Source organism: Bufo gargarizans, chromosome 2 (assembly GCF_014858855.1).
Source record: "Bufo gargarizans isolate SCDJY-AF-19 chromosome 2, ASM1485885v1, whole genome shotgun sequence".
Classification (NCBI taxonomy): domain Eukaryota; kingdom Metazoa; phylum Chordata; class Amphibia; order Anura; family Bufonidae; genus Bufo; species Bufo gargarizans.
In genome coordinates this window covers 647,488,518-647,512,666 of record NC_058081.1, presented here as the reverse complement: position 1 = coordinate 647,512,666, position 24,149 = coordinate 647,488,518, and the positions used below count along the sequence as shown (strand labels likewise).

At 43.4% G+C, this 24,149-nt stretch overlaps 1 protein-coding gene across 3 annotated transcripts in view; it reads right to left on the bottom strand.

Moving 5' to 3' along the window:
* LOC122926897 overlaps positions 1-24,149 on the bottom strand; it is a 170,731-nt gene that overhangs the window by 43,494 nt on the left and 103,088 nt on the right. For all 3 annotated transcript variants that reach the window (XM_044278416.1, XM_044278417.1, XM_044278418.1), the window contains 2 exons: positions 20,481-20,615; positions 18,017-18,118 (listed from right to left, as the gene is read on the bottom strand). In XM_044278416.1, the coding sequence (XP_044134351.1) occupies positions 18,017-18,118; positions 20,481-20,615 (237 nt within the window). The remainder of the gene's footprint in view (positions 1-18,016; positions 18,119-20,480; positions 20,616-24,149) is intronic.

Here is a 24,149-nt window from a genome sequence, read left to right as displayed (position 1 = left end):
AACTCAGTCGTGGCCCAGCCAAATGACATCGGTGCCAGCGTAACTGGATGTCCTGGACTGATTGTTCCGCAGTACGAGTATCTAACAAGGAACAGTGACACACTCCTAGATCTGCACTGCAATGCAAAAAAAAAAGAAAAAATATTTCACATGGCCGTGTGCTGGCCGGGCCCGTGCTGTGGACCGCAAATGCACGGGCACCGACCTCGGGGCAGCCGCATGCGGATCGCGGACCCATTTACTTGAATGGGGTCCTCGATCCATCCGTTCTATATTTTTGCACTCCGTAGTGCTTTCGTGGTGTTCCGATCCGCACAGGATTTGTGGACCCATTCAAGTGACCCGTGTATTGTGGGACCGCCGTATGCGGCCCGCAATACGGCCACGGAACGAATACGTTCGTGTGCAAGAGGCCTAATGCTGGTTGAGATGGGGAATGATAAGATGTGACTGCTGCCAGTTCACGTGAGACAGACTGGTTGTTATGGATATCCTACCTAACTACCTCCATTCATCTGAAGTTGTCCAGTACCTTGTCCCCGGACTTGAATGGGTCCGCGAACAGTTTTCTGCGGAAAAGAATAGGACAGGTTATATTTTTTTGACGGACTGGAACCATGGATCACGGACGCGGATGGCAAGCGGTGCACTATCCGCATTTTCAACGGCTCCATAGAAATGAATGGGTCCGCATCTGAAACGCTAAAATCGGCGGAACGGACGCAGAGACAAACAACGGTCGTGTGCATGAGGCCTAAAGGGAAACTGCACCTAGTTTTGAAATTGACAACATATAACCTACACTATGAATTAATTCAGATCATCCAGTACGACGCCTGCCAAAGCTGCACCACAACCCTTACGACGGGCGGCTGTGATGTATGTCATGTGGCATTAAGGGTGGGTTAACATCAAGTTTTTTTACGTATATGTTAGAATAAGGCTAGGTCTACACGACGACATTTTTCGCGCAACATTTTGTTGCACTAATGTCGCGCGACAATTTTTATAATGGCAGTCCATGGTGTCGCACTGCAACTGGATTTTTCTGCGACTGTTGCGTCGCAGTTGCAGCATGTCGCATGTTGCAGTGCGACACCATAGACTGCCATTATAAAAATTGTCGCGCGACATTTTACAATGGTAAATGGTACTATGGTGAACAGATGCCGCTGCAGGGCATCAGTCTGAGGCTTAACATACACATCACGTTTAACGTATACCAAAAACATATACCTTAAACAGTGGTCTCCATTACAGCCGGTTCAGACCTGAGCGTACTGACCTGAGCGCTGTGTATGCGCGATTCTCCGGCGTCTCACATACGCGGCTCCGGTAGTATGCGAACGCCCATTGTCGCGCATTCCCGGTAGTCTATGTACGTGAACGCGCGACAAGACGCCCCAAAGAAGCTCCTGTACTTCTTGGGGCGTCGGGCGTTTTACAGCGCAATCGTACGCGCTGTAAAACGCCCAGGTGAGAACCATGCCGATAGGGAAGCATTGGTTTCTCCTTGTTGAGCGTTTTACAGAGCGTAGGAACGCGCTGTAAAACGCTCAGGTGTGAACCCAGCCTCAGGAGAAACAGTACCCCAACCAAGGCCTCTCAGGCACTCAAGCAAATTTTCTTTGCTCTGCTCTGCTAAAGGATAGTTAGGCTACTTTCACACTTGCGGCAGTGTGATCCGGCGGGCAGTTCCGTCGTCGGAACTGGCCGCCGGATCCGCCGATCTACTGCTGACTGAAAGCATTTGTGAGACGGATCCGGATGCGGATCCGTCTCACAAATGCATTGCAAGGACGGATCCGTCTCTCCGCTTGTCATGCGGACCGACGGATCCGTCTTGTACATTTTTCAAATTTTTACCGATCAGCGCATGCGCATGCCGGAACGACGGATCCGGCATTCCGATATTCTGAATGCCGGATCCGGCGCTAATACATTCCTATGGGAAAAAATGCCGGATCCGGCGTTCAGGCATGTCTTCAGTTTTTTTCGCCGGAGAGAAAACCGTAGCATGCTACGGTTTTCTCTTTTGCCTGATCAGTCAAAACGACTGAACTGAAGACATCCTGATGCAAACTGAACGGATTACTCTCCATTCATAATGCATGGGGATATGCCTGCTCAGTTCTTTTCTGGTACAGAGCCCCTGTGACGGAACTCTATGCCGGAAAAGAAAAACGCTAGTGTGAAAGTACCCTTACCAAGAAAGAGTTGGGTTCCTGGTATAAGACACTATGAGGTCAGTGATAGACTGCAGCAGTCATGCGCATGTCTCATTTTCTCCCTGGTATCTGATCTTTCCTGAGCGTTCAGAAGCCCCATACACATTCGATGGTTGGCCAGTCCCACCCAAATTGGTGTGTTCAGCTGACAATGTGCATGGCCAGCTTTAGCATGATGTCAACCAACAATATAGTCCTGACCCTGGGGTCAGTTTTCCATAATACAGTACTAAGATACCTCAGGTGCTGTGACATTATTCCCAAATACTCAAAAGTATCTGTAACAGTCAATATCTGGGGTATTTTTAAGTATCTGGGAAGTTATGAAGTATAATAGAAGATCCAGGTCTAACGGATTTAAACCGGGACCCCTGGTCTCCTGATTGTGGAGGTCCCAGCAGTGAGACCCCCATCAATCAGACATTTATCTCACCTATCTTGTTGTGTTTCTGGTAAAATCTTTTTGAGCTCCCTCTAGTGGTGGCTGCAGGCAGTTTAAAGGGATTGTTAAAGGGAACCTGTTACACCGGGATTTTGTGTATAGAGCTGAGAACATGGGCTGCTAGATGGCCGCTAGCACATCCACAATATTCAGTCCCCATAGCTCTGTGTGCTTTTATTGTGTAAAATAAACGATTTGATACATATGCAAATTAACCTGAGATGAGTCCTGTCCCTGAGATGAGTCAGGAGAGGGAGGGTTTGTTAGGCAAACCCCCCCCCCCCCCCCCCCCACTTGGCCAGACCTGTAAACTTCCGGCACCGGCTTTACACTTCTCATTCCTCTGGCCTGCAATGCTCCGCTGGGCTCCCTCGCTGAAAACATCCAGTTTGACATGGCTGCAGCCAATCACTGGTCACATGATAAAGGGGATCCAGTCACCGCCACGGCCAGTGATTGGCTGCAGCCATGTCAAACCAGATGTGTTCAGCGAGAGAGCCCGGCGGAGCATCGCAAGCTAGGAGAAGAAGCAGCGTGCAGCCAGCACAGGGGGTGGATTTGCCAACCCCCCCCCCCTCCCCCCACACACACAAATTCTTGCACAAATCCTTTAAGGCTAAGTGTGCATATGCTAAGATTCCAGTATTCTGTTCCAGCATAGGAACACAATACTGGACCTGTTGGATCCGGCCAATGCTGGACACTGCTGGCACCGGATTGTCCTATTCATTATAAAAAGATCCTTCGGGTGTCCGGTGTGAATACCGCCATGATGTCGGACCATTTCATACAGCATTATTTTGTTCTTTTTTTTTTTTTTTTTTTTGAGGAACCTGCTCAACAGATCCTGTGAACCTAGCCATATAGTAGTAGCAGATATATTCAACCAGGGCAGTTATCACCTCCCTTCCACCCACTCCTCCTCCTGCTAGCTTCAACACAGTGCACAGCAGGGGGCGACAGTGAGCACAGAAGAAATCTCCTCCCAAGATCAAGAATGCTTTCCGTTCTTCATCCTGAGGCACAAGCAGAATGTAACTGAGAATAAAAGTAAAGAATTTAGCTGAATCAATATCAGTCGTGACTGGTGGCCATGGACTGTACATGCAATGTATGGTGAGAGACAAGACTTTGGTGATCTCTGTGGATTTTTAGGAATCAGAATCTGAGGACCTACAAAAAGCGGTGCTAAGTTACAGTGTCGTTACTGTCTGGTATCTGGCTGCCAAGGTTTCTGTTGCCTCAAGGTGGAAAGACTACTCGCATTCTATTCCTGCTTCAAGCAGCAGGTATCAGCTTACAAGGTGACTGCGGCGAGCCAATAGATAAGCTGTTTGCTTTTAAATGAATCAATCAGCAAACAACATAAGTGCAAGAGGAAAAAGAAAAGGCGACAAACTGAAAAGTGTGTATTCAGCAACCCAGGAGGTGGACTTCAAGGACCAAAGTGGAATGTCAGCTCCATGTGATAGACTCTGTCCCATTTCTTTAAAGGGGTTTTCTAGGCTTTTAAAATTGGTGACCTATCCTCAAGATAGGTCATCAATATCAGATCGGCGGGGGTCCCACCCCCGGCACCCCCGCTGATCAGCTGTATGAAGAGAAGGCGTGCCGTCGCCTGTCTCTCTTCTGCTTGCTGCTGCTATGTCAGGAGACGGGTGTTAGACGCCCACCAATCTGATATTGATGACCTATCCTGAGGATAGGTCAGCAGTATTAAAACCCCTTTAATATCATTATAAAGTTAGACTACTTTCATACTAGTGGCAGCCTTCTCCGGCAGGTCGTAGTTTTATTCTGTCCGCCTCTCGACATGTTTTGAGTCAATGGGGCCGGAGAGGACTTCCGGCTGCACGGTGCACTAGCACGGATCCGCCAGGCTGTTCCCCCGCCAGAACAGCCTGTCGGAAAAGGCTACCGCTTTGTGTGAAAGTAGCCTTAGACAGGATAAAGGGTCCCCCAAAAATAAGCTCATCTCAACATGGCACATTGCTGGGACTCCGAGCAGGAATCTGAGGGGAACGGGTATCAAGGTATCAGAGTTCCTCTGCAGAGCCACCACAGGGCAAATAAAGCATTACACAGTTAAAACTGAAATCCGTCATCTATCCATGTAAAACTGGAAAAGGACAGCTCCTCCAGAGAAAGAGACCCTCTTTATAGTCACTCTCTTCCATTCCAACTACGACCCCCTTTATTAACTGATAAGGTATTTCAAAATGGGGCTTATAAAGTGGACAACCCCTTTAAATATCACACACAATTTATTCCCTTTAGGAAAAGTAATAATAAAGATAAAAAAGAAAAAACAAAAATTGATTTGTATATGATCTATAATCTAACCGAATATGTCCCAAATCAGATCACTGTAATTCCATTAAACAGGCCTCATGCAGTAGTCATGTAAGGGGTAAAACAGTTGGGCAGATATGTGCTAATATCAGTGACCTGAATGACATAGTCTGAACTCCATCTACTGTCTCATCTGAGGCTCATACTAATATTCTATTCCTCCTCCATGCTTTATACTGCAGTTCTGCTTGTTTAGATTTCCTGGTATGTATAACCGATGAAGAGAAGAGTTTCAGTGCAGTAAAGATAGAAAGGCAAAGCAGATTCTAAGCTTTCTAAAGTAAGTGAAAGGAGGGGAGCACATTCTTGAAATGGACACCTCAAAGAAGTTTTCACACTTCAGCAAATAGCATTTATCATGTAGATAAAGTTAATAGAAGGCACTAATGTATTGTGATTGTCCATATTGCCTCCTTTGCTGGCTTGATTCATTTTTCCATCACATTATACACTGCGGAAGTTGCGACCACCCTGTAATCCAGTAGCGGTGACAAGCACGACCAATGCTGATGGACTGCAGGGTGGTCGTAACCCCTGGAAACAAGCAGTGTATAAGTGATGGAAAAATGAATCACGCCAGCAAAGGAGGCAATATGGACAATCACAATACATTAGTAAGTGCCTTGTATTAACTTCCTCTACATGATAAATGCCATTTGCTGACGTGAGACAACCCTTTTAACCATTAAAACATCCATCCCTTTATTACACTGCCACATAGGAATCAGTATTCTATAACAGTCTCCTCTTATGTCCACTGAATGATACACTGCGGCATCATTTGTCATAGGCCTCTAAAAGATAGCTAGGAGAGATCTTCATGGATATACCGGTACATTTATTATAGGAAAAATAACAGAATTATGAAACATTAGATAAATGCCCATTGTTGGCTCATGTACAAGAACTGATATACACAATTCCAGTGTCACTGATCTGAATGACTATTTGAGAGGCTTGTATAACACCTGTTCAACACACACCAGCATTTCAGGCTTTATGCTATGGACGTGAATGCCCCCACATGGAAAGAACTCTAGATGTCTGGAAACTTATTTTTAAAGGGGTTTTCCGAGATTCTGATATTGATATCCTATCCTCAGGATAAGTCAGATCGTGGGGGGTTCTGTCTGACAACTAGGACCCTATGATGAGTGCCATGGCTTCCTCCCAGCTTGACAAGCACAGAGCCACACGATGGTATGTTCGACTTGACAAAGGGATCTGTTTGATCTCGAAACGCGTTGCCTGTTCACCAATTAAGAGTTCTTAACCCTTAAGAATTTATTATAGCGCCGCCACAAGTCCTGTTGTTTCCCTACCTGCCATTGTTAGCTCCAGCTCTCCTCAATACCGGAGGCAGGGGCGCATAGACCTTACAGGGAAGTTTCCCCACAGGGGGCCACCCAAGTCCTCCTCTCTGCTGATGACCAGCTACATAATGATCTCTCAACAGCAATTAACGCTGTGAGAATCAGGTAGACATGTATTCAGCCAGTGACAGCACATGCCCTCCTTAATTCAACTGCTGTCGCCCGCACCTCACCTCCTAAGCCCCTTGCTCCATAGAAAATTGAAGGAGGAGGACAGAAGATGGTTGCTATTGATGACCACCACAGAGGGCCAACTTTTAGGGCAGTATATTGTGCAACACTGTTACTTTGTTCTTATAGTATTGTTGGACCTGCCTACAAAAATGGGGCCAATATTTTTTTTTTTCCCAGGGCCACTTTAAGTTCCCAGGCCGCCCCTGACCAGAGGGATAGTGGGAGGTGGTAGAACCTTCTCCTGAACTGCATTACAGGTTGTTGTACCCTCAGTACAACACATGGTGAGCGGACTGTATTACCTTGCGTTCCTGCCTATGTTCTCTCTCCTGTTCCTTTATTATCCTTTAATATGACGTAAATCAGTGGTCTGTCCACCGCCAGCTGCCAGGGTATATTGGAAGTTGCAATGTTACAAAACCCCACAGGTTGAAGATTTCTCTAAATCCAACCTTGTGGACAGAGATCTCTTCCTAGCCTAGATATGACACACAAGAAGGCCTCCTGTCTAAGGATCTAGGTCAAGCCGTGCACAGAAAAGATGCTTTGTTGGAATCATCTGCTGCCAATGAGACGAGATGTGCAGCGTGAACCATCATCAAACTCTTTATAGCTCCCATGGAACAATCGCCCCACTAGTTTAGGAAAGGCCTAGTTGTTTGCAAAGAGCTTGGTATCAGATTACCTTCAGCACCACACTTGTGGCCTATAGCACCACAGGGAATTACTGGAAGGAGCCGCAACATAATGAGACCCAGATCGGCTTCGTCTATTATTACATCTCCTGTGGAAGGTATATAGTAATTATGTCTCTGTATACAAAGAGTGGATATCAATAGTGTGCACTCTGGAAAAGAGAGGGTTAATACAGCACGCTAACGAGCCCAGGAACGGCTGCAGAGTTTGATATACGGTATATAACTCTCTCAATTCCAGAGAGCACAGAGCTTAGAGCAGGGATGTCAAACTCCTAGTTTTACAATGCCTGGAGGGCCACAGCTCCCAGTATGCCAAGTCAGTCTACAACTATCAGGGTGTGCTGGGAGTTGTAGTTTTTCAACAGCTGCAGGCTGTCCGAGCATGATGGAAGTTGTAGTTTTGCAAAAGCTGGAGGACCACGAGTTTGGCATCCCTGGCTTAGAGGAAACAGTGGATATCAAATCTGTATATAACACACAAGGCTCCAAGATGACACAGATTTACCTATAATGCCGTGATTATGCCCGAAGTGCAGTGTTGCCCTAACTGAACAATATGGAGGACAGTTATCAACCCCCAGGAAAAGTGTGTAGATTATACCTGAAATGTACATCAGCATCCTTGCTGGTGAAGATTACAGTTCTGGCACCAAAATTATTAAGAGACGCAAGTCTCCTAATAACTGTGTCGCATCTGACGCCAGGGGGATGGATTAAAGTCTGTTGTTTCAGTTTATTTTTTATATATTGTAAGGACAGGGTTGTTAAACATTTTTGTAATATACTTTATTCGTAAAAGATGTTTCTTTGTAATAGAAAACAGACAGTAAAGAGACTTCTTAGCAAAGGTCTGTCTGTCTTCAGTTTTCTACTGAGCACTGAAGACACCAGTGTGTAAGATACAGAGGCTTCCAGCTGCCTCTTGTCACAACCTCAGTACTTAATAAATGTCCCCCTATGTGTGTCCAATCATACATAAATATCGTAATATATACCGTATATATATATATATATATATATATATATATATATATATATACACACCCCAAATTTCCCGATGCTGTGCAACTCCCAACTTTTCATGCCAGCAAAAAGCTGGTCTATAAACTGTTCCTTGACTGTCCAGCAGAGGTCACTGTTACACTGCAGGAACACAAAGGTCCCCCTTGTATTCCTGGTGCTCACCCGATATAATGTTCAGTCAAGTACTGAATCCCCTCCGATTACCCAGAAATGTCCACTGCTGAAGCGTGCAGGAGGAATTCTCATACATATTAGAAGCCAATAAGGAGTTCTGTGATTGTATAAAAGCACAAGGCTGTACACTGAGTACATTTATACTAGTCACCTAACTTGTAATATGCTTGTAACATCCTTAGACCTTATTTACACGACAGCGAATAGTGGCCGCGTGACAGACTTTTTTACATGGCTATTTTCAGAACCATGACAGTGTATTGATGTATTCACGGGTGAGTTTTTTCTGCAGCAGCTGAGGTGTGTATTAGGAGGTTCTGCAGCAGTTTAGGAGTGTATTATGATGTTCTGCAGCAGCTGAAGTGTGTACTATAAGGTTCTGCAATGCTGCTGATGTGTATTTTAAGGCTCTGCAGCAACTGAGGTGGGTATTAGGACGTTCTCTAGCAGCTGAGATGTATTTTGATGTCTTAAAGCATCTAAGGTGGGTATTTTGATGTTCTGCAGCAGCTGGGGCACAGTACTTAATTAGACACTGCAAATGCTCAAAAAAACTTTTGCGAGGCCTTTACACATTTGAACTGCCATAGCATGCTCATGTGTTTTTAGAGCATTTGTGGTTTTTTTGCTGCCGTTTTCCTGCACAAAACGCCACCTAATTAACAAAAACATTAGGTGCAAAAAAAAAAAAAGCTTTTGTGTCCAGCATTTCATATTTCACATAGACCTTCAGCTAACATCTGGAGTTGGATTTTTTACTGTAAAAAAAAAAAAAACACTGCAAAAAAATCACAGGTGCAAAAAAAAAAAATGCCTAAACCAAAAGTGCAGAAAAACAAGACAAAAACCGATGTGTTAAAGCAGCCTTAAAGAGACAGGAATTGATAAGCAGCGTCCATGTAATGCTGCTCATCTCTGTATAATTGTCATGTCCTGATATCAGAATATGATATTTATACAGATATTATTTACAGGTATACCAACAGAAAATGCCCACTGATCACTGCCTCAGGTGATGCCTAACCTCCGGCACTCCAACTGTAATCAAACTACGACTCCCAGAATGCTCCATTTATTTCTGTGGCGTTCTGAGAACAGCCAAGCAAGTGTGCATCTTGGGAGTTGTAGTTTCACCACAGCGGAGTGGCGTACCTACTGCTGGCCATTGTGTTGGAGTGTCAATGCAACCCTCTTCTCCCACTCTTCACACACTGATCGCAACACCGCAGGAGAAATGCTAGCACAGGCTTCCAGTATCCGTAGTTTCAGGTGCTGCACATCTCGTATCTTCACAGCATATGCTGAAACTACGGATACTGGAAGCCTGTGCTAGCATTTCTCCTGCGGTGTTGCTATCAGTGTGTGAAGAGTGGGAGAAGAGGGTTGCATTGACAATCCAACACAATGGGCAGCACATTGAACACATTTTATAAGTGGTCAGAAACTTGTAAATAACTCATGAAAGAATAAAGTTACGTTAAAACCAAGCACACCATTGTTTTTCTTGTGAAATTCCCAATAAGTATGATGTGTCACATGACCCTCTTCCTATTGAAAAAACAAAAGTTGGATTCAAAATGGCCGACTTCAAAATGGCCGCCATGGACACCACCCATCTTGAAAAGTTTCCCCCCTCACATATACTAATGTGCCACAAACAGGAAGTTAATATCACCAACCATTCCCATTTTATTAAGGTGTATCCATAAAAATGGCCCACCCTGTATATCTCTAAACCACCACGAATATAAATCCTCACTTATATATCTGTAAACCATCACGTATATAAATCCTCACTTATATACCTGTAAACCATCACATATATAAATCCTCACTTATATACCTGTAAACCATCACGTATATAAATCCTCACTTATATACCTGTAAATCATCACGTATATAAATCCTCACTTATATATCTCTAAACCATCACATATATAAATCCTCACTTATATACCTGTAAATCATCACGTATATAAATCCTCACTTATATATCTCTAAACCATCACATATATAAATCCTCACTTATATACCTGTAAATCATCACGTATATAAATCCTCACTTATATATCTCTAAACCATCACATATATAAATCCTCACTTATATACCTGTAAATCATCACATATATAAATCCTCACTTATATATCTGTAAATCATCACATATATAAATCCTCACTTATATATCTGTAAATCATCACGTATATAAATCCTCACTTATATACCTGTAAATCATCACATATATAAATCCTCACTTATATATCTCTAAACCATCACATATATAAATCCTCACTTATATACCTGTAAATCATCACATATATAAATCCTCACTTATATATCTGTAAATCATCACGTATATAAATCCTCACTTATATATCTCTAAACCATCACGTATATAATTCCTCACTTATATACCTGTAAATCATCACATATATAAATCCTCACTTATATATCTGTAAATCATCACGTATATAAATCCTCACTTATATATCTCTAAACCATCACATATATAAATCCTCACTTATATACCTGTAAATCATCACGTATATAAATCCTCACTTATATATCTCTAAACCATCACGAATATAAATCCTCACTTATATATCTCTAAACCATCACATATATAAATCCTCACTTATATACCTGTAAATCATCACATATATAAATCCTCACTTATATATCTGTAAATCATCACGTATATAAATCCTCACTTATATATCTCTAAACCATCACATATATAAATCCTCACTTATATACCTGTAAATCATCACGTATATAAATCCTCACTTATATATCTCTAAACCATCACATATATAAATCCTCACTTATATACCTGTAAATCATCACGTATATAAATCCTCACTTATATATCTGTAAATCATCACGTATATAAATCCCCACTTATATATCTGTAAATCATCACGTATATAAATCCTCACTTATATATCTGTAAATCATCACGTATATAAATCCTCACTTATATATCTGTAAATCATCACGTATATAAATCCTCACTTATATATCTGTAAATCATCACGTATATAAATCCTCATATATTCATGTAAGATAAAGGAACTTCTAACTTTTTTCAGCTGTAGGTAACTAACCGGCTCCCGAGCACACTGCCTTCCATACTGTAAGAGGAAGTGAAATCCTCCCACAGAAGTTTCCTGCAGCTAAATTTGGAACTAGTTTATGAGTTGCTGCTAAAGGCAATCTAGAGAGGAGACCGTCTGTTACCATGGGTCCTTTTCCATGGCCCAAATCAGGGCTCTAACAAGCACCGACCAACCATGCAGGACAATGGGGGTCATTTACAAAGACTGATTTTTCCGTCAGTCTTTGTTTCCCCCCTGCGCTGGCAGAGAAAGCGCCTAATTTATGACAAGACTCAGGCCTTATCAAGCATTAGCTGAACCTCCAGTAGTCCGTGTGCCTGGGGTAAAAACGACTCCAGCCCCTATTCTATATTGTCGGGGCCAATATTCCAGCCCTAGCCAGTCCCTTATCACTCCCAGGTGGCGAGGACGGTTTAAAAAAACGGGGTCTTGCAACTTTTTTTCACGTAAAACTGGCCAGGCGCACTTTGGAAATGACCCCCAATCAGCGTTCATTTAAAAAGTCTTTACATGGGCCACCAGAAGGTGATGGGGAACAAAGGATCATTACTACGATCATTTGTCCCGCATACACTTTACATTATGGAGGCAGCACATCCACTGTTTATACGGGAAGATGTGCCACCATCAGTGACCTGACCGCTGGGGTCACTGATGATTGGCCAAATGGACTTTCTTACAAGCGCTCGTTACCGATTACCATCCTGAGGGAAAGGTCTTATTTACAATGGCCAGTTAGGAATGGCTTATTTCTGAGAGCTCGTATTGACCAGCAATAAAGGGGTTTTCTGGGATTTTAATATCGATGACCTATCCTGCGACATCAGTGAGCAGGTAAACAATGAAGGGAAGGCTGCGCTCACATGGAGTGCGGCCTTCTCTTCAACCAGCTGATCATGGGAGTGCCGGGTGTCGGACCCCACTGGTCTGATATTGATGACCTATCCTGAAGATGGGTCATCAGTATTACAATTCCGGAAAACCCCTTTAATGATAAGGTAAGTACAATCGAATCATCAGTAAGGGATTATGCACATGACCGCGACCAGCCCGAGAAACATGGTCCATGTGTCGACCGCATTTCCGGGGCTGACTGAGGTTCCCATGGCCCAAACTGACTGTATCAGTCATTTATGATAAAGTCTTTTTGTATGTGATCGGAGGGCAGATGCAGAGTGCTCACATGATGATGGTCTGCAGTCACCACTAGAGGGAGCTTAGAAGCGTATAATCACAAGCCCCCACTTCCCCAATAGATGCCACAAGCGTGACCCTCTGGCCTTCGTCGGGCTCGTATATACCTTTTTTCTGCTGTGTGGAATTTTGTAGTCTGTTGATCTATTTCACACACGCATCCAGTTAAAAACAGTATACCGTGGCATCCATTTGGAAGCAGTAGCTCCGTGGCCTTCTTCCAGCTTTGCCTAGGCCGAGTGACGTCATGTTCACCAGTCACGTGGCGTAGGTGCATCCCGGCCCCCTTGAAGTAAATGGGGCTGAGCGCGATACCAAACACAACCACTATACAATGTACGGTGCTGTGCTTGGCGAGCTGAGGGAAGGCTGCGAGCTACGATGCCTTCTCAAACAGATGATCGGCGGGGGGCCGGGCGTCGGACCCCCATTGATCAAATACCAGAGGATAGGTCATCAGTAGAAAAGTCTCAGAAAACCTCTTTAAACCAACTTCATCAGACTATTCATTCTTCCTGCAGCGCTCTGGGTTTCCTGCATCTCACCTCCTTACACAATTTAAAACACTGATGGGAGGATTAAAAGCCAACGGGAGGCCAGACACACACAGACATGTACAGCGGATATTTAACCCCTTGGTGTCAGTGCGAGCAGATTCGCCATGCAAAATGAGTTTAGTCTTCTCCATTCATCTTGTAATTTAGAAGAGTAGAATGAAGACATGAAGCAGACAGCCGGCTCTGGGCCAGGGCTGCACTCTCGTGTGTGTCTTACATCAAGCCTATCTGGTGAAGCGATCTGACAACTGGAACCCTGGCAGGGCCACATCACAGGGCCGCCCCACTGCTGGGAGAATGGAGCTTTTGTTACACAAATGGGCCAGGCTGGCACAATAATGAGATAAGGAGAGGTCGGCGATGTCATGACTGCAACCAGAAAATAGAAACAAGATTAAATCCGGGACGCAAACTACAAGGACTTCTGGGATGGCGGAGAATATAAATCACAGTCGGAGACGTTTTCTGGTATAAAGCATATCTCTTATGCTCCCAATCCTGGACTCATAATGAACCTGTTCACTTAATCATACATTTATTATCAGATATCTCTCTCAACCCCATCCCATACACACACCTCTCAACTGTAAAAGAGGTGGCTCTAGTGGAGCACGTAGCGTATCATGGCAATTTATACTTACATAAAAGGGAATCTGTCAGCAGGATCTTGGACTATTATCTGCTATAACACATGAGTAGTCCTCCACTTAAAGGGGTTGACATATTCCCATTTTCACCTAGGCAGCCCCACTGATATGAGCACTGGAGCATTTGCCCAGCTCTGTATTGCCGTTTTACAGGCTGCCCGAACTCAGAAGGGGCCTGTCCAGGAGGAGGACTAAAAGATTTTATTGTCAAGCCCCCCCCCCCCCCCCCCGAAAGTTTTTTATACAATACATTATATACAGTGACAGCATATACAGTGACATGACATACAGTATATATGTGTAGTAGGAAAGGCTACTTTCACACTGGCGTTTCTGGGTCCGCTTGTGAGATCCGTTCAGGGCTCTCACAAGCGGCCCAAAACGGATCCGTTCAGAATGCATAAATTTGGCTGTGTTTGGTCTCAGTTACGTTTTTTAGACTGTCACTAAAAGGCAGCTTGCAGCGTTTTGGTGTCCGCCTGACGATGACGGAGCCAAACGGATCCGTCCTGACTTACAATCTAAGTCAATAGGGACGGATCTGTTTTTCACTGACAAAATATGGTGCAATTGAAAACGGATCCGTCCCCCATTGACGGATCCGTTTTGACTTTTTTTTTTATGAATAATGCAAACGGATCTGTTATGAACGGATACAAGCGTTTGCATTATTGGTGCGGATCTGTCTGTGCAGATACAAGACGGATCCGCACCAAACTCGAGTGTGAACGTAGCCTAAGACAGCGATCTTGACTAGCTGCAGGAGTGAGGGTTTCACGGGAAGATGGGGTTCTGAAAAAATTGCCGGGGGCATTCAAAAAATTTGCTGTGGGGGCCAGTCATTTCCAGTTACTGATGTCCCCTTAGTGCCATCCAAAACAGTATGATACTCCCTTAATGTCTCCCCACACAGTTTGATTCCCCTTCAGTGCCCCCACAAAGTATTCTGCCCTCTTAGTGCCTCCCCGCACTGTACCATTCCCCCTTAGTGTCCCCCACAGAGTATGGCGCCCTTTAGTGCCTCCCCACCCAAAATGAATACTCACCAAGCTCCATTCCAACGACAAACAGAGCATGTCGAAATGCAACTATGTATGGGAGATACACATTAGATGGTCGCCCAATGAAATAGACAGCTTTCAGTCAAGGTTAAAGGGGTTGTACAGGGTTTTTTTAGTGATGACCTTTCCTCAGCACAGCCCATCAATATCAGATGGGCGGGAGTCCGACACCCAGTGCCTCCTCCTCTTCAAAGAGCTGATCGACACCGATCTGATATTGATGATGAATCCTGAGGGTAGGTCATTAATATATAACCCCTTCAACAACCCATTTAATCTTGTATGTGTTTGAAGGCCTCAATGCTAACCATAGACGAGCAACTGTGAAACTTTCCTTTGGATGGACTGAGATTTGTACCTATCATCACTGGATCTTCAGTTTATCGTAATACTGAAATTGCACAAGCAGAGTATGCGTGAGCGAATCAAATATTCTGTCTTTGCCTTGCACATCTGTCAACTCCATACGATTTATGATGAATGATGGGCTGGCATGGAGGCTGCATTTCCATTCCTAGGATTTCCCAGCTTAATTATTCCTAATATGTTAAAGGGGTTGTCCAGCTTTGAAGATGACAACCCCTATGCTTCTGTGCTCCTGAACATAATAAAGAAGACTCACCGGTCCACGGTGGAACCAGGAAGCAGTTGAATCCCATGACCGCTGCGGTCAATCACAGTTGTGTCATAACATTCAAGCCGATGTGATCATTTAGAGCAGTGATTGGCTGCAGCAGTCATGGGACACAGACGCTTCCTGGTCCCACGGGGACTGGAAGCAGCTGGGAATGAGCAGTGTCGGGACTGTGGACAGGAGACAAGTTCTGGGACACAGGTCCGTTGCACAGGAGTTATCAGGCTGGACAACCCCTTTAATGTAAACCTATCAACTTGTCATGAATTAGAAACACATAGCGACTTTCAAACACAGCGTCACACCTGTCCATGGGTTCTGTCAGATGTTACTTCTCAGCAAAACTTCTAGATAAGTGTGATTCTGTTTCTGGAAGATGGCAGCCATGTTTCTCTACTCCTGTAACCGATTTAAAAGGTTTTTCTGCCATAGATTTTTAAGGTAAATTGAGCACATATGCTATAAAAGTGGGAAGAGTATATGCCCAATGACTGAGCATACAAAGATACCGAGAACTGAGGTGTTCAACCCTCATTGCCAATAGTGAAGTGGCCATACGTTGCAGTATGTGTCAGAAACTTTAAAAGAAAGTGGCTGTGCATGGTTAGCCACTAGCCCACCAGGACTGGGGACTAGACACCCCTGGGTGCGGATCTCTGCATTCATGTCCCCAGTTAACAGACTTTTATGGAATATCTAGTTAAAGGGATTGTCCGGAATTTTCATAGGTCATCAATATCTGATTGGTGGGGGTCCCACATCTGTTTGAAGAGGCCACGGCATTCTGCTGAGCGCTGTGGCATCCTCACAGCTCACTAAGCACAGTGCCATACATTGTATAGTGGCTGTACTTGTTATTGCATCCCGGGCCCATTCACTTGAAGAGGCCATAACGCTCAACCAAACGTCACAACCTCACAAAAATTCGAAATTTCCAAACATTTTGGGGAAAATGTTAATACAACATCCCTTTAATTCTTTAGTTTTTGCATTCCAAGCCCTAGCGGCATTGTAGCATGGCACACACTCCTTCATTAAACTATAGGAACTTGGTGTAGATATTGTAATGGTAATAAGACTGCAGGATTCTTCCCATGGGTCTTGACCTTTTACAGACCTGCACACAATGCCTACAGCAAGTCTCCAGGAGAAGCAAGCAGGAGATGGGTTTATCCACCAACAACCATTAAATCAGGATTTATCAGGAGTACACACACAGATTTTGGTCAAGAATGCATCATTTCAATAGGAAGTTTCAATAAGTTGCTTATCTCCAGGAATGGAAACGTAAGAATCCAACCTTTCTAACCTATACTTTCCTCATTTCCACATTATAGTCTGTGCATTAGGTGGAAATTGTTGGGACTGGTCAAGAATGTCCCATGCTGAACAAAGCAAATTTTAAATGGCACCAGAAATATTAGGTATATCAAGAATGTAGGTTATGCAGATGAAATCAGGCTGTGGGCCTATTGCCTGCTTTGCCTACAGTTGCATTATTTCTTTCCTGACAACCATATAATCTGTATAACTAAAGGTCTAGTTTATCTTAATTCCATTAGGAGATGATTAGGAGTCCAGACTGTGCATACTGAGATAAATGGCAGTCACTTATAGGACCGCCCACTGGACTCCTAAGCATAGAAAGAGCAGATTTTTTAATAACTAAGATACAAGTTTTGCCGAATCTTTTTTCACAAAACTGTACTCATCTCCTACTGCTCTGCACCATGCAGATCAGACAGCATATTCAATGTGACAAGTTCCTTTAAGGGTCCATTCACACGTCCGTTTTTTCTTTCCTGATCTGTTCTGTTTTTTGCGGAACAGATCAGGACCAGATCTGGACTCATTCATTTTCAATGGGTCCTGGAAAAAATTGGACAGCACAATGTGTGCTGTCCGTTTCCGTTGTTCCGTTCCGCATGTCTGTTTAAATATAAAACATGTCCTATTCTTGTCCGCAAAATTCGGATCCTGGTACAATACAAAGTCAATGGATCCGCAAAAAACGGAAGACATTCGGATGTCATTCCGTATGTCATCCGTTTTATGCGGAATCCGTTCCTGGAAACACATAACAAATTTTTTTTATTTTTATTTTTCAATTTTTTTTCAAAGAAATCCAAACAACTTTATTTGATTATTGAACTTTATACATGTTTCCGTTTTTTGCGGATCCGCAAAAAACGGATGACATACGGAAACATTTTCAGGAACAACGGATCCGCAAAAAACGGACCGAAAATCGGGATATAGGAAAATACTGACGTGTGAATGTAGACTAAGTTGAATAATAACAATGATATCAATCACCTTCATTACAAGACTGCACACCTTACCTTGGTGCCATAGATTGTGGTTTTCCTTGCACCAAGATCATTTGTGAACGCCATCATGGTAAATGCAGCTGTCTGTCCACCTTCAAACTCCATGTTCACAACCTGTTTATGAAGAACACCATCATTATCATTACTAGACAGAAGCTCGTTAAATACCGTGCAGAGTGCACATCTCTCCAGGCAATGTTATCCATCACTTTTAACTCTCAAGATTATCCTTAAAAGGGGATTCCACCTTAAAGGGGTTCTCCAGGAATTAAGAAAATTAAAATACCGTATTTTTCGCCCTATAACAAACACCTAGGTTTTAGAGGAGGAAAATAGGAAAAATATTTTTTTTTATCAGACCTCAGCTCAGAGCCCCAATCAGACCTCCAATGTTAATCAGACCTCAGAACAGACCCTTAGTGTTAATAAGACCCCCCAATTAGACCTCAGATCGGACCCTCAATGTTAATAAGATCCCCAATCTGACCTCAGATCAGACCCCCATGTTAAAAACACCACCATTCAGATACTTAGATCAGACACCCAATGTTAAGACCCCCATTCAGACCTCAGATCAGACAAAAACTATAAATCAACTTACCTCTCCTGCCCTGGATGCCCACGCCACTCCGGGGATCGAGTCCTGCTCTTCCTGCTGTGCTGTTACCCAACGCTGCACAGCATGGGGTCACAGCACAGCGAGCAGCCGAGGACCAGGAAGCAGTGAGTACAGAGCCCAGGGAGCGCTGCATTCACCGCTTCCTGGCACTCCGGTACTAATGAGCACTTTCATAATGGAAGTATGTCTTATAGGGCGAAAAATATGGTACTTAAAAGGGGTTATCCCATAACTAATGTAAAAAATTAAAACCAGACATCATTTAGTACATGACTATACCTTTCTAACAATGCTAGAACCATGCCTGTACTTCACATGGGTCCAGAGATCTCTTCATTCATTGCTCTGCTAGATTTATATCCAGCTGAAAGCTCAAGGGGCGTGTCTTTTCTGCTGCAGCTAAGGGGGCGTGTCCATGTTCTCCCTATCACAGCTCAGGAGGCAGTTGAAGGATGAAACTGAGCATGTCCGGCCTTCTCAGTGAGCAGGGCAAAGAAATAACAATAAACAAACAGCAGGTGGCGCTCTACAGATATATTTTATTGAATAACTCAGTGTCTATGCTAAATTTTTAATTACACGCAATTAGAAAAGTATTCAGATGCAAGTGCTTGTTTAAAAACTGTAGAATCTTTTTCGAGGGACAACCCCTTCAAATATTACTTTATTATAAATATATTCCCAAATACCTTTCATTAGGTATAATGGCTCATTTTGTCTAGGGGGCAATCATTAGGAAAAATAAAATGTCCGTCGTCCTATTGGTACACAAAAAACCTGCCCTAATCACACAGCAGGACAACTTACTTCACAACACTGAGATAAAGAGCTGCCTCATCATCCTCTCTGTTCTACCTGTCAGGGATTATGATCCTGAATACACTTCGATAAGATCTTCAGCTAAATCTGTCGGAATGGAGTTCATGAGGAGACAGAAAGAGGACGGACTGGACAGACTGTGCATACAAGTGCTGCTGCTCATTAGCCACATCCCCAGCCTCCTCTCTGTACTTTATGTGTTTCAAGTTTTTTTTTTTTTTTCCATGTTGTCTATATTTTAAAAAATATATATAATCTTGCAGTTTTTGCACTGGCCAATAGGTGCAATAAGTCATGATTTCCTATTCTGTACATGTAACTTCTCAGTAACTATTATCATCCTCTCCACAGGCAGAATTACAATAACAAGTAACACCTCTATATAGATAAGACAAGATCAGCCATTCACAACAGGTGATATCACAACTTATCTGCTCCCTCCTGACCTCTGCACAGGTCACAGAGCATGCCTAGAAAACTCTCCCATAGAATTCATTGATGTTCGCTCCTTTCTATTATGTCTATGCCCCATGTAGCTGCTTTCAAAAGATAGAAAGCCTTAAAGGGGTTTATCCATCATTTCTTTTAAACTAATGTGACCCCCTTCATGTGACTTACAATGATCACATTGATAATGAGGACAATGTCCCTACCTGGCCAGCGCTGCACTCCCCATTGTAATTAGGCTCCCAGCACTTTCTGGATCCCGTGCCATACATTGTGCACATGTTCCAGACCTGGCTTCAACCAACAGTGTACGCAGGTTGCGCCTGCGCAGTCAGGCAGCTTTGGGCGCTGACTGCTCACAACATCCAAGTTTCCAAGGTTGTTAATCCTTTTAATATATTTTAGGCCTAGTGGCCAGTGTGAAAATGACAGGATTATATACAGTTTTTTTTACATATATAAATAGTGTTAAAGAAATCTCACCATAAATAAAAAATAAAAAAGTTTAACAAAACAATGTGATTTAAACAATAAGTAATTTTCTGATGACACATTCCCTTCATCTGAATTTCACATTGCCTTTTATATTACCTGGTTGCTGACGACATCGTTGTCACACTCATAGACACATCTTCCATAAGGACCCGTCTTTAAAGCATGCGTCAGCGACTCAATATCTTGGACCCCATCACTACAAACAACAGACACAGGCCAGCCAAAGGATTTCTGAGAAACACAAGATGCATAATGAAGTCATTATAAACTAAGCATAAAAATAAACCAAACCCTGCTAATCCGTAGATTACATTGGCTCATCCATCTAGTCTGCGGATTATTAGGGTGTAAACCCGCAAATGACATGCGGGTCTATGTTAAAAAAAAAAAAAAAAAAGCTCAAACCCTAACCTAGTATAAATCCGTCCAGGTGAACATGATCGGGGAGATTTAGGGTCCATTTACACGTCCGCAAAATGGATCCGCATCCGTTCCGCAATTTTGCGGAACAGGTGCAGACTCATTCATTTTCAACGGGGCCGGAATGTGCTGTCCGCATCCGCATTTCCATTCCGCAAAAAAATAGAACATGTCCTATTCTTGTCCGCAAGAAAAGGCATTTTCTATCAGAGTGCCGGCGATGTGCGGTCCCCAAAATCCGGAACGCACATTGCCGATGTCTGTGTTTTGCAGATCCGCAAATGGACCCTTATCAAACGGGTGTAAAGTAGAACTGGCTTAGTTGCCCATAGCAACCAATCAGATTCCACCTTTCATTTTCCAAAGGAGCTGTCAAAAGTGAAAGGTGGAATCTGATTGGTTGCTATGGGCAACTAAGCCAGTTCTACTTTACACCAGTTTGACATATCTCCCATGATGTCTTTGAAAGGGATTGTACAGCCTTAGAGCCAACAACCTCTACGGCCCTAACCTGTGCCACTGAACAACAACAACAAAAAACACCTCTCATCTGACCTGAGTCCTGCTGCTGCTCTGTTTCTGGCGGCTTCCCATCCCTGCCGGAAGTGGACTGGTCCTATGACTACTGCGGCCAACCTCTGGCCTCAGTATTCACATGTGCTTCAACGGCATGTGACTAGCAGTGTACAAGCTGATGTGACCACTGAGGCTGGTCGGGGACTGGAAGCCGTCAGGGATGGCGGGACCGCAGGCAGGTCACTAATGTTTATTTGATTAAGGGGCACAGGTTAGGACTATAAGGGTTGTCCAAGGCTGGACAACCCCTTTAAATATATGTAACTCTGGCTGCCCTATTAATACATGGGCTAGGAATACTGGGGGAAATTTATCAAAAGTGGTGCAAAGGAAACCTGGCTCAGTTGCCTATAGTAACCAGATTTCACTGTCCAATTTTCTCACACACACACACACACACACACACTATACATTTTAAAGAGGTTATCCAGGATTATAAATAAATGGGGTCATTTATCAAACTGGTGTAAAGTAGAACTGGCTTAGTTGCCCATGGCAACCAATCAGATTCCACCTTTCATTTTTTACAGCTCTTTTGGAAAATGAAAGGTGGAATCTGATTGGTTGCTATGGGAAACTAAGCCAGTTCTACATTACACCAGTTTGGTAAATGACCCCAAAAAGGTCTACTCCTTATGTGCAGGACTACTCATGTATTACTGTAGATAAGAGTCCAAAATCGGGGTGACAGATTCCCTTTAAGGGCTCATGCACACAAACGTATTTTTCTTATTTTAATTTCCATTTCCGTTCAGTTTTTTTACAGGACCGTATGCAGAACCATTAATTTCTATAAGGGCATGAAAAAAAAAACGATAATGTCTCTGTGTACATTCCGTGTCCGTATGTCGGCATGTTAGTGTCGCAAAAAAAAATAGAACATGTCCTATTCTTGTCCGTTTTGCAGACAAGGACAGGCATTGTTGCAATGAATCAGCAAAAAAAAACGGATGCAACACGGACGTCACACGGTTGTTATCAGTTTTTTGTTTTTTTCGCGGACCGCAAAATACATACAGTCGTGTGCATAAGCCTTACTACAGAAGTTCCAGGCATTTTTCTACAAGGAACATTCCTACCCTCAAACTCTACAAAATCATCCATCAAAGTCAGCCTCTGCAGCAGCGCCTACCCCTTGGACAGTCCCAGCATGGGACTCCATGTCACAACTCCATCATGAGCACCTTATCATATGGAAACATGACTGTGCACAGTATTCATATTACACCATGAGCAGTGTCAGGCACCGCCGGGCACCGAGCACATTTATCTCCTATGGTCCTTCCCTTCTCAGTCTGAACAGATGTCAGATTTGCTCTTTTACAAAGAGAGAAGGAAATAAAGGGGGGTGCAGGCTGCTGAGCAGATGCATTGGAGTATCGTGCGCTGGCTCCTGGCAGGCAGCACGGCCCCTTTGTATCTGGTCCTACAAGTCTCATTCATTTGTGCTCGTCAGGCTCACTTCTGTCTACGAGACGTATGCTGGGGGTTTGGCATGGCTGAAACGAGCAGATGGCAATCTTCTGAGCAGCCGCCTATGAACAATGGATTACTTAATAGCCAGCACTTATATATTGTCCCTGCGCAGACCCTCTGCTCCTCTTGGCCCCGCAATGCCAGATGCACGGGAGGTGTTATTTGCTACTAATATCTTGTTTTTCTGCATGTGTAGTTGTGTCAGAGGACTTGCCAGGTAAATACCTGACGACAAAATGGACACCTGATGAGTGGGGATTATTTGAGAATTGTGAATGTTCCTGAAAAGTGAGCTTTGAGGGTACGTTCACATGAAGGATTTAAAAAAAAAATCGGCCTCTCAAAATCAGAGCTAATTTATGAAGCATTTTTGGGGGGACATTTTTTGTCATGCATTTGTTGCACTTTTGTGTTTTTTTTTTTTTACGAATCTGTGTTAAAACAATTCGTGGTTTTTGGTGCAAATCTACGCCAAAAACTAAGCAAAGTACGAAGTACGAAGAGTGTAGCATGATACATAAATGAAAAAAGGAAACTAAAACAAGGAATTACAAAATTAAAAACAAAAGAAGGAAGGTATATGGAAGAAGATAAAGAACTAGATGACTGCCTCAATGAATACTTCTGTTCAGTCTTTACTAAGGAAAATAAAGGAAAAGGACCTCAGTTAGGGAGGAATGAATCTTTTGATGCATGTGTCTTTACAGAGGAAGAGGTTCTAAGTCAGCTGTCTAAAATCAATACAAATAAGTCACAGGGGCCTGATGGGATACACCCAAAGCTATTAAAAGAGCTCAGCGGTGAACTAGCAAAACCATTAACAGATTTATTTAACCAATCACTGGTAACAGGAGTCGTCCCAGAAGATTGGAAATTAGCAAATGTTGTGCCCATTCACAAGAAAGGTAGTAGGGAGGAATCGGGCAACTATAGGCCAGTAAGCCTGACATCAATAGTGGGTAAATTAATGCAAACCATACTTAAGGAGAGGATTGTGGAACATCTAAAATCCCATGGATTGAAAGATGAAAAACAGCATGGACTTACTTCAGGGAGATCATGTCAAACTAATCTTATAGATTTTTTTGATTGGGTGACTAAAACAATTGATGGCGGAGGTGCAGTAGACATCGCTTATCTAGACTTCAGTAAGGCTTTCGATGCTGTTCCACACAGAAGGCTTATCAATAAATTGCAGTCTTTGTGCTTGGACTCCCATATTGTTGAATGGATTAGGCAGTGGCTGAGAGACAGGCAACAGAGGGTTGTAGTCAATGGAGTATATTCAGACCA